The sequence below is a fragment of the Pristiophorus japonicus genome, chromosome 12, assembly GCF_044704955.1.
Source record: "Pristiophorus japonicus isolate sPriJap1 chromosome 12, sPriJap1.hap1, whole genome shotgun sequence".
Lineage (NCBI taxonomy): Eukaryota > Metazoa > Chordata > Chondrichthyes > Pristiophoridae > Pristiophorus > Pristiophorus japonicus.
Window position 1 is genome coordinate 160592830 of NC_091988.1, and position 15512 is coordinate 160608341.

General features: G+C 43.0%; 1 protein-coding gene across 1 annotated transcript in view; it reads right to left on the reverse strand.

Moving 5' to 3' along the window:
• The window catches only part of LOC139276884 (ankyrin repeat domain-containing protein SOWAHA-like), a 96730-nt gene extending 89012 nt beyond the window's left edge, over positions 1-7718 (reverse strand). Inside the window, exon 1 of the mRNA XM_070894882.1 lies at positions 7442-7718. Within this exon, the coding sequence (XP_070750983.1) occupies positions 7442-7583 (142 nt within the window). The 5' untranslated portion in view covers positions 7584-7718. The remainder of the gene's footprint in view (positions 1-7441) is intronic.
• Positions 7719-15512: the final 7794 nt, after the last annotated feature.

Below are 15512 nucleotides of genomic sequence, written 5' to 3' on the forward strand. Positions count from 1 at the left end.
TTGGACAATCAGCAAAGTGTGCCAAGAAAATGAGGTTACAGGAAGGAAGCTTGAAAAGATACATTTTCAGATCGATCAGAAGGAATGGCGACAGTGTATATCACAGGCCAAAAAAAATCTATGTCGACATCTTGCACAGGTATAAGTGATCTTTCACTGGTCAGAATGATGTCATGGTTTTTCACCGCGTGGCTCATCTCTCCATCGCTACTATCTTCATCGTCCTAGTTCAACTTCCTATTGTTCATCATCATCATAGGCGGTCCCTCGAAACGAGGATGCATTGTCCAATTACAATGCATTGCACTACTATTATTTCAGATCACATTCGCCATCTTACTAGAACAGCTTCTTCTCTTAGGCAGTCTCTCGTATCGAGGATGACTTGCTTCCACACCAAAAAGGGACGAGTCCACAGGTGTTTCAATGAAAGACCTAATATTCCCGGACCCAAACTACATGTTAAAGGGTGGAAGATGGCTGTGCGTGGATTTTTTTTACGTGTGGTGGCCATTGTACACCAGCCATCACACGGGCTTGACAGAGCTAGGTCTTGGTCCAGTGGCAAGGATTCACCAAGATGACTGGAGACCAGTTCTGCTGCACGGACCTAGTGCGCACACATATTGCAGTGTGGGCTGGCCCATGCTGCCCCTAGGCCCTCGCCTCTGCTGGGCCCCGAACTCACGCCTCTCCTGGGCCCCGATCATGTCGCTCCACGATCACTTGCCGCTCCTTTGTCCCGACCTCGCCGCTGCTGCTGTACCTGCCCACGCTCCAATCACCGACTTAGACCTTGGTACGTCCAATCTAGTCGCCCTCTTCACTACCATCGCCCTCTTGCACCAGCTCGCGCCGCTCCCTGAAGTAGTATGCCGCCACGCTGTCCAGGAGCCGCTCGCCTTTTATGGCTCCAACCAGCCACTGGTGTATCCTCGCTCTGCATATGACAATTTGCTTTTACTTTATATCCAATACCCAGAAGATTCACCTTACTTTCTATCTCCTTCCCAAACTAATATATTCCAGACCTTCAATCAGGTTCAACAGGTATCCAACTCTCATGCTTTCCCTAATGTGCCGAGTTGCAAAAACTAAACTGTGGATTGCTGTTGAGTACAGTGTTGCACAACTATCTCTCCCGAGGACTGCACTAATCCACACCATCACAAGCACAAATAATAAACTATGTAATGAAAATATTTAAAAATGTAACCTCCTGACCTGACAGTGTGTGGTACAAATCATATAATGTGCCCCAATCCTTTTTTGGTACATCACTCAGAGTTTCTTTTTCTAAATACTAATGTCTACACTTCAAACAAATCCAGGAATCAAACACTTCTGAGAAGAAACTTGTTCAGAATAGGAAGGGCAGACCTGCCAATCATACCACTTTTCAGAGTGAGAAATATTGGGCTTAAAATTGGCCCACCCCTTTTTTCGGCACGCTCACCGGAGATGCGTCGACTTTCTGCATAGGAAAGTGCTCCGAAAAAAATCGGTCCCCACTTTGGCCGCTGTCCGGCCTCTCGCAGGTCTTTGCACAGTGTGGCCAGTCGGGTCGGGGGGAAACGTCTGCACATGCGCGTTGGAGTGTGCGTGCAAGCGCAGTAACTCCTGCCCCCAGCCTCTCAGTGTGCATGCTAAAGCGTGGGAATTCGGCATAACTGATGCTAGTTAGAGGTATGCCTGGCCTGAGAGACAGAAGCAGGAGAAATGTTCTGGTTGCAGGAGAAAATGCCTTGTTCGGACTGGACATCGACATCGCGCCGTTTGGGGAAACAGCAAGCTCGATTCGGTAAAGATTGACTTTGCCGATTGTATTTTTTGTTGTTGTTGTTGTTGTGGAAGACCAATTATTTGGAATATATCCATTTGAGTCCGTCAAATCACTTTGAAAAAAGTGGGATGATGATCATCATCATCATACCGGTTGCTGGTGCGTCCCGCCCCTATCCCAGGCCGAGTGGCCTACTGCACAGGCCAGCCTGCTGCCTTCCTGGGCTGAAGATGAAGGTAGGGTAGGACTTACTTACTTCTGTTTTTTATTTGGATATTTTGAAAAAATGTAAATATGTTTTGTCTCTTGTGAATAGTGGTGACCATTTGGCAAGCCTATTTACCTGGTGCTATTGTGAAAGAAGAATAAGTGACGGAGGAACAAAGAGAATATCTTATTTATTGAAGTAGACTTTATTTAGATAATATGGGCTCAATTTTGGCCCAGTATAATCATTGCAAACAAATAGTTGTTTAAATTAGTTGTGAGATTAGGGCAATTTAATTCAACTATCTTTTACTTCTTTTATTTTTGTAGTTTAAGCTTCCATGAATGCTTCTGTTGTATAGTAAATTAACTTTGCGAAGTTTGTCATATGATATCCTATATAGCTGTTTGATCCTATTCACATTCTTTAGTCAAGTCATTAAGTTCTGTTGGCCTCCAATGTACCTACCTGCGCTGATTTCTTAACTCTCCGCAAGGGTTTTCACAAGCGGCCACAATTGGCCATGTGTGCTGGCCTAAGTTAGTTTGGAGTAACTATTAGCTGGCTAAAGTGGCCTAAATGGGCGTAGGTGGCTGGTAACGCCCCCTTTTGAAAAACAAACTAAACTAAAAAAATCCTAACTAACTCACTTACACTGGCGCAAATTGAATGTGCAAAATGGGGATTTTTAAGATACTCCAGAAAAACCAAGTTGCTCCAAAAAAAAAACGAAGCAACTCCTGGCCAATTTTTAGCCGATTGTTTCTAGTCTAGCTAATTCCATGGGAAGCAATGAGTCTTATATAAACACTTGATTACAACAGAGATCAATATAGTTTCTTAATCGTAGCCAGAGAATCACCTGCAATGGCTTCTTTTCCCACCCCCACATTGTTACCTCTGGTGTCCCCCAAGGATCTATCCTTGGCTCCCTACTAGTTCTCATCTACATGTTGCACCTTGGCGACATCATCCAAAAACACAGCATCAGTTTCTACATGTACGCTGATGACACCCAGTTCTACCTCACTACCACTTCTCTCAACCCCTCCACGGTCTCTAAATTGTCAGACTCCTTGTCTGACATCCAGTACTGGATGAGCAGAAATTTTCTCCAAAAAAATATTGGGAAGACCGAAGCCATTGCCTTTGGTCCCCACCATGAACTCCATTCCCTAGCCACTGACTCCATCCCTCTCCCCAATTTCTGTGAGGCTGAACCAGACTGTTTGCAACCTTGATATCATATTTCATCCTGAAATGAGCTTTCAACCACATAATCGCAGCATAACTAAGACTGCCTATTTCCACCTCCGTAACATCGCCCGTCTCCGCCCTTGCCTCAGCTCATCTGCTGCTGAACCTTTGTTATCTCTAGACTTGACTGGCTTCCCACACTCTACCCTACGTAAACTAGAGGTGATCCAAAACTTGGCTGCCCGAGTCCTAACTCGCACCAAGTCCCACTCAACCATCTGTGCTCGCTGACCTACATTGGCTTCCAGTTAAGTAACGCCTCAATTTCAAAATTTACATCCTTAATTTCAAAACCGTCCATGATCGCACCATTCCCAATCTCTGTCATCACCTCCAGCCTCCTCACCCGCCCCCCCCCACAACACCCACACCGACATCCCACCACCACCACTCCCCCACGGAGATGTCCTCGCTCCTCTAATTCTGTCCTTGTGATCTCAGACTAGAATCACTCAACCCAAATAAAAGATTACTGCACAAGATAAAAGTTCACAGGGTTGGGGGTAATATATTAACATGGATAGAGGATTGGCTAACTAACAAAGAACAGTCGGGATAAATGGGTAATTTTCCAGCTGACAAACAGTATCTAGTGGGGTGCCACAGGGATCGGTGTTGGGGCAAACATGAGGATTGGGAGAAATTTAGAATTCAACAGAGAAGGACTAAGGGTTTAATTAAGAGGGGGAAAAATAGACTACGAGAGGAAGCTTGCAGGGAACATAAAAACTGACTACAAAAGCTTCTATAAATATGTGAAGAGAAAAAGATTAGTGAAGACAAACGTGGGTCCCTTGCAGTCAGACTCAGGTGAATTTATAATGGGGAACAATTTTGAAATGGCAGACAATTGAACAAATACTTCTGTTCTGACTTCACGAAGGAAGACACAAATAACCTTCCGAATGTACTAGGGGATAGTGGGTCTAGTGAGGAGGAGGAACTGAAAGATATCTTTATAGGCAGGAAATTATGTTAGGAAAATTGATGGGATTGAAGGCCGATAAATCCCAGGGCCTGATAGTCTGCATCCCAGAGTACTTAAGGAAGTGGCCCTAGAAATAGTGGATGCATGGTGATCATTTTCCAACCGTCTATCGACTCTGGATCAGTTCCTATGGACTGAGGGTAGCTAATGTAACACCACTTTTTAAAAAAGGAGAGAGAAAACGGGTAATTATAGACCAGTTAGCCTGACATCAGTCGTGGGGAAAATGTTGGAATCAATCATTATGAAATATTTGGAAAGCAGTGACAGGATCGGTCCAAGTCAGCATGGATTTATGAAAGGGAAATCATGCTCGACGAATCTTCTGGAATTTTTTGAGGATGTAACTAGCAGAGTGGACAAGGAAGAATCAGTGGATATGGTGTATTTGGACTTTCAAAAGGCGTTTGACAAGGTCCCGCACAAGAGTATTGGTGTGCAAAGTCAAAGCACATGTTATTGGGGGTAATGTACAGATGTGGATAGAGAACTGGTTGGCAGACAGGAAGCAGAGAGTCAGGATAAACGGGTCCTTTTCAGAATGGCAGGCAGTGACTAGTGGAGTGCCGCAGGGCTCAGTGCTGGGACCCCAGCTCTTTACAATATACATTAACGATTTAGATGAAGGAATTGAGTGTAATAGCTCCAAGTTTGCAGATGACACTAAACTGGGTGGCGGTGTGAGCTGTGAGGAGTAGGCTATGAGGCTGGAGGGTGACTTGGACAGGTTAGGTGAGTGTGAAAATGCATGGCAGATGCAGTATAATGTGGATAAATGTGAGATTGTCCATTTTGGGAGCAAAAACACGAAGGCAGAATATTATCTGAATGGCGGCAGATTAGGAAAAGGGGAGGTGCAACGAGACCTGGGTGTCATGGTTCATCAGTCATTGAAAATTAGCATGCAGGTACAGCAGGCGGTGAAGAAGGGAAATGGTATGTTGGCCTTCATAGCTAGGGGATTTGAGTATAGGAGCAGGGAAGTCTTACTGCAGTTGTACAGGGCCTTGGTGAGGCCTCACCTGGAATATTGTGTTCAGTTTTGGTCTCCTAATCTGAGGAAGGACAGTCTTGCTATTGAGGGAGTGCAGCGAAGGTTCACCAGACTGATTCCAGGGATGGCTGGACTGACATATGAGGAGAGACTGGATCAACTGGGCCTTTATTCACTGGAGTTTAGAAAGATGAGAAGGGATCTCATAGAAATGTATAAGATTTTGACAGGATTGGACAGGTTAGATGCGGGAAGAATGTTCCCGATGTTGAGGAAGTCCAGAACCAGGGGACATAGTCTTAGGATAAGGGGTAGGCCATTTAGGACTGAGATGAGGAGAAACTTCTTCACTCAGAGAGTTGTTAACCTGTGGAATTCCCTGCCGCAGAGAGTTGTTGATGCCAGTTCATTGGATATATTCAAGAGGGAGTTAGATATGGCCCTTACAGCTAAAGAGATCAAGGGGTATGGAGAGAAAGCAGGAAAGGGGTACTGAGGGAATGATCAGCCATGATCTTACTGAATGGCCTACTCCTGCACCTATTTTCTCGGTTTCTATTTCTTATGTTTTTGGTGGCCGTGCCTTCTGTTGCCTTGACCCCAAGCTCTGGAGCTCCCTGTCTAAACCTCTACCTCTCTTTCCTCCTTCAAGATGCTCCATAATATATACCTTTTTATGTTTTGGTCACCTGTGCTAATCTCTATTTATGCAGCTCAGTGTCAAATTTTGTGTCTCATAATACTCCTGGACGTTTCACTATATTAAAGGCGCTATAAGTTGTTGTTTATCTTTTTTTAATTGTCACATAGATAAAGCCACTTTTTGGTCGTAAAAGGGAAAGTGAAGATACATGAAACTAGACAGGTAACAAAACATATGTAGTTATCACTAATCAAATCTCAATATACTTAGCTTGGGTTTGTAATGCAATCCCACACTTTATAACTATTATTCAAATTGATAAATTACAGGGATGGGATTTACACCATTATCCTTCTTCATCTTCCTCTCTTGCTCCTAAATGTTTGCACCTCCTCCTCAGACATTTGAGTGCAGTGCCACAATCAATGGGCATGGACCCAGTACCTCAGGTGCATCTCTAGACTGGGCATCAAAAGAACATGAAGCTGTGATGGCCATAACTGCTGAGCCCAATTTGGCTCTCACTCAATCCATCAGTAGTCACTGGATAGCAATCAGAACCAGAAAACATTAGATGATTTTAGCTCCTTATCCCAGGATACATGGAAAAAAGGAAGACTTGCATTTTATATAGCATCTTCCACAAACACCGGACATCCCAAAGTGATTTACAGCCAATGAAGTACTTATTTGATGTGCAGTCACTGTTGTAATGTAGGAAACGTGCCAGCCAATTTGCGCAAAGCAAGCTCCCAGAAACAGCAATGCAATAATAACCAGATAATCTGTTTTAATGATGTTGATTGAGGGATAAATATTAGCCAGGACACCAGGGTAACCCCCCTGCTCTTCTTCAAAATAGTGCCATGGAATCTTTTACATCCACCTGACGGTGCAGCACCCTCTCAGCACTGCACTGCACTGTCAGCCTAGATTTGTGTTTCTGGAGTGGGACTCGAACCCACAACCTTCTGACTCGTAGCCGAGGGTGCTACCAAATGAGTCACGGCTGATATATAATTGGCTTCTGTGGCTCAGTTGTGTAAGAACAAATAACCCAGCTAACTTCAGACCAGCGTTTGAAACCATGATCTTCTGGTCTTTATGACCCAGATGTGTATTTACCCATTGAAGGCACTACTCATCCAATAACCACCCTGCAAAGAGCCAAGTCCAACATTGCAGATACTCAAGCCAAGGTTGTACGTCTCAGTTTAATACTCACTGGAGCTTTTTCAGGAATCTGTAGACCACATAACCAACCAACAAACCCTACCCTTCCACCCAGATGTGCCACTTAGGGCCTTCCATTGCTTCTACCCCTTAACTCATCTCGATGTCCCCCATCCCAGTGTAAACCCATCCATCCCAAGATCCCCCCCCCCCCCATTGTTTACAACACGATTCGACCAATCTACGAACGCCCCCATAGTGATTGACAGCCAGCTTCACCATTCACGCAGCCAAGGAGCCTTCACACGCGCGACATCAGTTACGCCGCCAACCAACCGAGGTGTGAGGGGCGGGTCCCCAGCGACCATTCCGCCGCTCACCCGCTCAAGTCTCACCTTTCAGCTCCGGCTCGGGAGCGTTGATGAATTTTTTAAACCTCTCCACCAGCTCCTTGTTCTTCACTCGGCCGCCTTTCTTGGCCAGGAAATCGATCAGGGTATCTTCTCGCAGCTCCTCGCCGGCTCCGCACTCCGCCATGGCTCGTTGCGGTGTGGTAAGTGCTGGTTTTTGCCGCCGGTGAAAAATAACGGACTCGGGGACGAAGCTGCGCCACCCGCCTTCAGCTTCAAACTGCAGCTGGCCGGCTGGCGCTACGCGTGCGCAGCTCGCTGCCACACCTTCCCACGGCGTCTGCGCAAAAGCCAAGCTGCCCACCCCCCTTCACTCCCATGGATGAGAGTCCTTCAGCAATAACATGAATTAAATTAAAGCTGACCTACATTAAATACAGGGGCATAAGCACACAGTATAATATATTGTTTTTGAACATTGTCATATGACAGAATATACAGCACAGAAACAGGCCATTCGGCCCAACTAGCCTGTGCTGCGCAGGAGCCTCCCAGTCCAGCTCTTCATCTCAGCCTTTCAGGATATATTTCTCTCCCCTTTTCTCTCATGTACTCATCTAGTTTCCTTTTGAAAGCATCTAAGCTATTGAAAGCATCCTGTGGTAGCGAGTTCCACTTTCTGAGTAAAGACATTTCTCCTTATTTCCCTATTGGATCTATCTTGTATTTATAGCCCCTAATTTTGGATTCTCCCACAAGTGGAAACATTCTCTCCACATCTATCTTGTCCAACCCATTCATAATTTTAAAGCCCTATTATCAGCTCACCTTAAAATCATAGAATAGTACAGCGCAGAAGGAAACCATTCAACCCATCGGGTCTGCGCCAGCTCTTTTGAAGAGCAATCCAGCTAGTCCCTCTTCCCTGCTTTTTCCCTATATCCTGCAATTTTTTTCTCCTTCAAATATTTACCATCAGGTCTTTTCTTTTCTGAAGAAAAAAGCCCTAATCTGATCAATCTTTCCCAATAGCTATAATATCTCAGTTCTGGTACTATCCTTGTAAATCTTTTTTGCACTTTCTCTCGTGCTTCTATGCCCTTTTTATAGTATGGGGACCAGAACTGTGCAAAGTACTCTACCATGGTCCTATACAAGTTCAGTATAACTTTACTACTTTTGAATTATAAACCCCTAGAAATAAATCCCAGTGCTTTGTTTGCATTTTTAATTGCTTTGCTGACCTGTGATGCTGCTTTTAATGATTTGTTCACCTGTATCCTTGGATCTCTTTGTTCATCGATCCCATTCAGTTTCTCATGTATGACACAGTGTACATTTTCTGGTTCTAGATGAACTCTTCTGCTGTTCGAATAGTGCTAAACCTGTTTCTAGTGACCGTCACTTTTGTTTTTTGAGTTGGGGAACATTCACTTGTTTGTCATTCATTAATAACCACGCTTACTCTAGTCATAGTGTCTGTACAGTTAGTACTATTTTCGTAACAAAATATGGACCTTTTACAACCACCTGAGAGGGCAGATAAGAGTCTCAGATTAACATCACATCCAAAAGGCAGCACCTCCAACAGTGTTGCACCTCACAGCACTGCACTAGATTATGTGCTCAAGTTTCTGGAGTGTGTCTATAAACTTCGTACAGTGTAAGCTGTGTGTCTGTGGGTATCACTCTTGCCTCGGAGTCAGAAGGTTGAAGTCCTACACCAGAGACCTGAGCACAAAAATCTAGGCTGACACTCCAGTGCAGTACTGAGGGAGCGCTGCACTGTCAAAGGTACCGTCTTTCAGATGAGATGTTAAACTGAGGCCACGTCTGCTCTCTCAGGTGGATGTAGAAGATTCCATGGCACTATTTTGAAGAAAAGCAGGGGAATTATTCCTGGTGTCCTGGCCAATATTCATCCCTCAATCAATATCAACAAAACAGATTATCTGGTCATTATCACATTGCTGCTTGTGGGAGCTTGCTGTGCACAAATTGGCTGCCGTATTTCCTACATTACAATAATGACTACACTTCAAAAAGTACTTCATTGGCTGTAAGTCGCTTTGGGGCATCCAGTGGTTGTGAAAGGTGCTATATAAATGCAAGTCTTTCTTTCTTTTCAGAGGCAAGTGTGTTACCACAGCTAAGACTGACACCTAAGGGAATTTTCTTTCCCATTTAGCTAACTCAAAGATTTGGTGGGACATGCCTTGTGCCCCTGGTTAGAACAGCCCAGGCACAACCTCCCAGAGCAATCAAACCTGTTTCTAGTGACAGTCACTTTTGTTTTTTGAGTTGGGGAACATTCACTTGTTTGTCATTCATTAATAACCACGCTTACTCTAGTCATAGTGTCTGTACAGTTAGTGCTATTTTCGTAACAAAATATGGTGACATTAGGCAATAATGGGCCGCACACTCATACAAAAAATGTAGACGCTCAGCATATTAAGAGAGGTCATTCCACCATCAGAGAAGGTTCTATTTTAGATGGGCCAGTGGGGGTGGCATCAGTTTACACTAGATGTCACTAGCCATTAACCAAGAAATCTCCTTTTGGGAATGTGCAACTAATAAGTTCAGCTGATACACGTAAACTAAAATAATTTCTGGGTTACACCACTGCAATATAGACCAATTCAGGTCTATATTGCAGTGAATCTCCCAGTCGTCATGAAAGGCTTCACGTGAATCAGCAGACACCACATGCTCACAGTCAATGGCCACCCAGAAGCGTTCCAGAGTTGTGAACAAGGACAACAACATCTTTTATTTATATAGCATCTTTAACGTAGTAAAACGTCCCAAGGCACTTCACAGCAGTGTTATAAGACAAAACAGATAAATTTGACACCGAGCCACAAAAGAAGAAATTAAGGCAAATGACCAAAAGCTTAGTTAAAGAGGTAGGTTTTAAGAAGCATCTTAAAGGAGGAAAGAAAGGTAGAGAGGCGGAGAGGTTTAGGGAGGGAGTTCCAGAGCTTAGGTCCCAAACAGCTGAAGGCATGGCCACCAATGGATGAACAATTCTAATGAGGGATGTTCAAGGGGGCAGAATTTGAGAAGTGCAGACATCTTGTGGGGTTGTGAGGCTGAAAAAGATTACAGAGATAGGGAGGGGAAAGGCCATGGAGTGATTTGTAAACCTGGATGAGAATTTTGAAATTGAAGTGTTATTTAACCGGGAGCCAATGTAGGTCAGAAAGCACAGGGGTGATGGGTGATCGTGACTTGGTGCGAGTTAGTACATGGGCTGCTGCGTTTGGGATGACCTCAAGTATACGTAGTGTAGAATGTGGGAGGACTGCCAGGAGTGATTTGGAGTCGTCAAGTCTAGAGGTAACAAAGACATAAATGAGGGTTTCAGCAGCAGAAGAGCTGAGGCAGAGGCGGGCAATGTTATGGAGGTGGAAAAAGGCGGTTTTAATTATGACACGGATATATGGCTGGAAACTCATTTCAGGGTCAAATATGGCAGCTAGGTTGCGAATCGTCTGGTTCACCCTCCGATTGATGCTAGGGGGAGGGATGGAGTCAGTGGTTAGGGACTGCAGTTTGTGGTTCTTAACAGACAAGCAGGTGTTCTTACACATACGGGACCTGTATCGAACAGCTTTAGCCAGGCTTAGAATCAGACCCACCAGAAGGTGTTCTAACCTGCTCTCTGCATACCAGGTGCCCAATTAGCATTATAAAGTCAGAGAGGCTTTGTTCCAGAGGGTTTGGGCTTTGGGTGAGTCAGATGCAAGTAGATTGGACACATTTAGTTTAGTATTTTTACAGAACATGCTACCATATATTTTTACATTTCAGAGAATTTTAATTAATTTCTAATAAGGTTCCTATGTTTCTCATTCTGAGACCAGAAAGGTGACCAAGTATGCTTTAAAAAGTGTTAAAGCCGTTTTTAACTTTTCTGAAGAAATCTGTCAACCGAAAACATTTTTTAAGGTAATTAGCTATAAATACATCTTTATCATGAGTTGCTTGGTCCAGTATCTTGCTGTCGCTCAATTGGAGTTGAACTCTTTTGGCCTTATCATTGTACAAATATGCACAGCACACACATGTTTCAGTTGTATTAACTATATTGTGAGGACCTGCCAAAATAGTCAGACTGGATTTGTTCAAACAGCACATTTACCAGAAATCCCAAGATCCCTTAAATGTCTGGAAGTTTCGTAATTGTAAATGGTATTTTTTCACGTCTCCATTCAATTGCCCAAATATTTAAACGTCAGCTAAAACACTCTTGTAATTCTCACCCAGGGTCTTCCCACCCAATTTGTAAGTCAAAGTAGCTCACATTTACTCTGCTTCCATGTGGAAAAAGGAAAACTCTTAAGCAAATCATTGGAAATGTGTTACACGCAAAGGCTTGAAGCTTGAAGATTGCTCATTGAAGAACCAAACTTCTTTATAATCTGACAGCGTTTAGCCCATGAGTCAGCCTGTCAATATTTTAGAAGAATTTTTTTCCCACTGCGATTGGGATCATATTGATTGGATGGTGGGACTGGAGGTTGTTCAAAGCTATTAATTGATCAGATTTCACTTTCTCCCACTGTTAGTTGCACACAACCCTCAGACAGAAATATTTTCAGATGGGTTTCTGAGAGTTGCAATTACAGATGTGTTGATTAAATATTTGTGCCTGAAGAACTTAAATGTAACAAGTAAGCTGCTAAAATACATATTCAACTTCCACAAAGTAACTTTCTGGAGAATGACCGGCAGTTGTCCAATGCGAAGATTGATTTTCTTCCAGTCTAGTTGCAGAAGTTATTTTGGAGATAAGGATGTTATTCCTGCTGTGAATACATTAACTGACTTTATTTGAGCAGTGGAATGGTGACGAGTTTTACTTAGATTAAAGAAGATTACAGATTCCCATAATAGAATATTACTACGCTGTACTACTATGATGTATGATGTGGGCATTTGGTGTGTTTGTAGTTAATTGTAATGCCTGACAATGTTCTGTAACTTTGAAAATGGGTTTCAGTTTGTTTACTTGCTTGCTCATGGTGGAACTCTCTCTCTTAACTTTTGGTAATCAAGAGTGAGGTTGCAGCATCCTCTTTGAGCAGTGAACATCCATGGGGAAATAGGAGAAGTAACATTATTAATCAAATAGATAGATTAATAGATTTTAAACCCCAGACTGGAGATAATAAGCCAGCTCTACCCGAGAACGCAACATTCAGCTCACTTTTCCGCACACCATGTTCTTATGCAGTTTAGTTTTTTTTAATGATTGCAATGTGTAATATTTCCTATTTCTACTACAGGAAAAGACACTTTTTTGACAAAAGCAAAAGTGCAATATAGGTCAGAAATGACTGTGATTGATAATAGCAGACAAATGCTTAACAGATTTGAATTACTTTCCTCTACCCACTATTTCAATAGAGGGCATTAATCCATTTATTTTAAATAGGTTAACCGCTCTCTTAAAAGAGCAGGCAGGGGAATGTTGTGCAAGCATGTTAAACATTCATCTGCCAATTATCACCAACAGTAACTTCTAGCCTCGTGTGATGGAAATGTGTTAATTGCATAGCAGGTTAATAAGTATCCAAAAGTGAAACAGGCAGATTAATATTTGGGTGTGATCCAAGAAAGAAAGAAAGACTTGCATTTATAGACCATCTTTCACAACCACCGCACATCTCAAGGCGCTTTACAGCCAATGAAGTACTTTTGGAGTGTAGTGACTGTTGTAATGTGGGAAACGCGGCAGCCAATGTGCACACAGCAAGCTCCCACAAACAGCAATGTGATAATGACCAGATAATCTGTTTTTGTTATGTTGATTGAGGGATATATATTGGCCAAGACACCGTGGATAACTCTCCTGCTCTTCTTCGATATAGTGCCATGGAATCTTTTACGTCCACCTGAGAGCAGACGGGGCCTTGGTTTAATGCTTCATCCGAACAACGGCACCTCAATAGTGCAGCACTCCCTCAGCACTGTGCTGGAGTGTCAACCTTGATTTATGTGCTCAAGTTCCTGGAGTGGGACTTGAACCCACAACCTTCTGACTCCGAGGCGAGAGTGCTGCCCATTGAGCCACAGCTGACACTGATCTATGATCAGAACCTGGGTCTATGGTTTTGTTCCAATGATATTGACTCACCTTAGTCACTTTAAAATCACCCCTGGTAAATCTGGGTATATTTACTCGATCCTGTAAAGTTATATTGAGGCCCCTACAACTACTTTTATTTTCATATTTAAAATACTTGTAGCCCTTCCAGAGAAAGGGTTTTGGTTTGAAAGGCAGAATGACAGTGGGCACCAAAACATCAGAAAATGCATTTAAAAAGTGTCAAAATCAAAATTTTGGGGATGCCCTTAGGCCCCCCCCCCCACTAAATAAATGCCTTCAGTACTTGCATCTCCTTTGTAAATCCACCACTTCTGCAATAAAAATAATGCAATTTTGGCTATGTCAGCGGTTTATGTTATGGCATGACATATAAACCTTGTCCCACTGCACTTTTAGTCTAACTCTTCATTTTCATGTGTTATAGGGCCTATATTTAAGGCTGTTTTGGGCCTGTGGTTGTTAGGGGGCTATGTCAGCTTTTTGAAGCTGCCCGCTTTTATCGGCTTTCTAGGTTGGCATGTATGCATATAATTGAATTGACTAATCAGGAACTGTTTACGACTTGGTAAAGTACTGCTATGCTCTCTTTAATTTACTTGTATTTTTATGTAAATAGTTCTGATTGTACCACAATCATTGCAGAATTCGTTTTAAAAGCATATTTTCTCAGCACCGTATATATAAATCAACAATAAGTCCAAAACAGGACCCTTCTGAAAAATTATTTTTTTGCAAACAAGAAATGCAGACACCGCTATCTGGTTGGAATATGTTTTGATAAGATAGGGATTTCAAAATGCTCTTGAAAACAGCAAGTTATGAACTAGTATCAAAAATGTCAAATGTTGACGATTTCAGAGCTTGTTCTGTACTCGAGATTTATGAATGGGGCTCTCCAAATGTTGTGTGCAAATCGGGTTGATCCAGACTGGGCTGAATTTGTTGATCACAGCTTAAATGGCAGTGGCGGTCCTAACAACTTGCATTCATATAGTGCTTTTAACACAGAGAAACTGCCCAAGGAGCTTCAGAGGAAAAAATAAATGGCCACAGTTGGCTTCAGTGTCTCTGTTCCATGGAGGGGTAAAGTCAGGAATGGCTTTTGCTTCCGATTGTTGTGCAATGGCTATTGGTAGAAAGTATATCTTGTGGAATGTAGTTGAAGACAGAATCAGGCTCGGTTATGGCTCCTCTGGTGGTTAAAAAACCTGCCGGCACTCAATGCTTTGGCTCATACACACAGATTGGTCACTCAGCAAGATACTGCATTCCAGCAGGAATCACTCCCTTCGGAAGAGGAGAGGAAGAAAATAAAAGAATATTGGGGAGCGTTGGAATGAAGAATTATGATTGATTGATGTTTTTCTGAACCCTGCACAGAATGGCGTCAAGTTTCGGCCTGAGTTGCTCCTATTTTTTTGGAGCAACTAGTTTAGAATGGAGTATCTTAGAAATTGAATTCTCGGCATTTAGTTTGCTCCAGTTCTAGTGAGTTCGAACAGTTTCATTTTTGAACAGATTTTTTTTTTTCAAAAGGGGGCATGTCCAGCCACTTACGCCTGTTTTGCAAGTTTAGGCAACAAAAACTTACTCCAAACTAACTTAGAATGGAGTAAGTGTAGATTTTTGTACGCTCAGAAAAACCTTACCTACACTGAGAAAATCAGGTGTAAGGAAGAGAGATGGCAGTGGGGGTGGAGGGGGGGGTTTACAAACATGAAACACTTCACTTTTACAAATAAAGAGCCATAATCATTAATAAATGATAAATAAATCAATAAATCAACCAATAAATCAATCAGAAAAAAATTAAAAATTAATAAATAAAAAATTAAGTTTCGACTCACCGACTGCAGCACCGGGAGCCCTCCAACAGCGTGCTGGGGCTCTCTGTCTCTGTCTCTCTCTCTGTCTGTCAGTGTCTCTGTGTTTCTGACAGCGAGTGGTGGAGGAGGGGAGGAATGGGGGAGGAGAGAGAGTGGCGGGAGGGAGGGG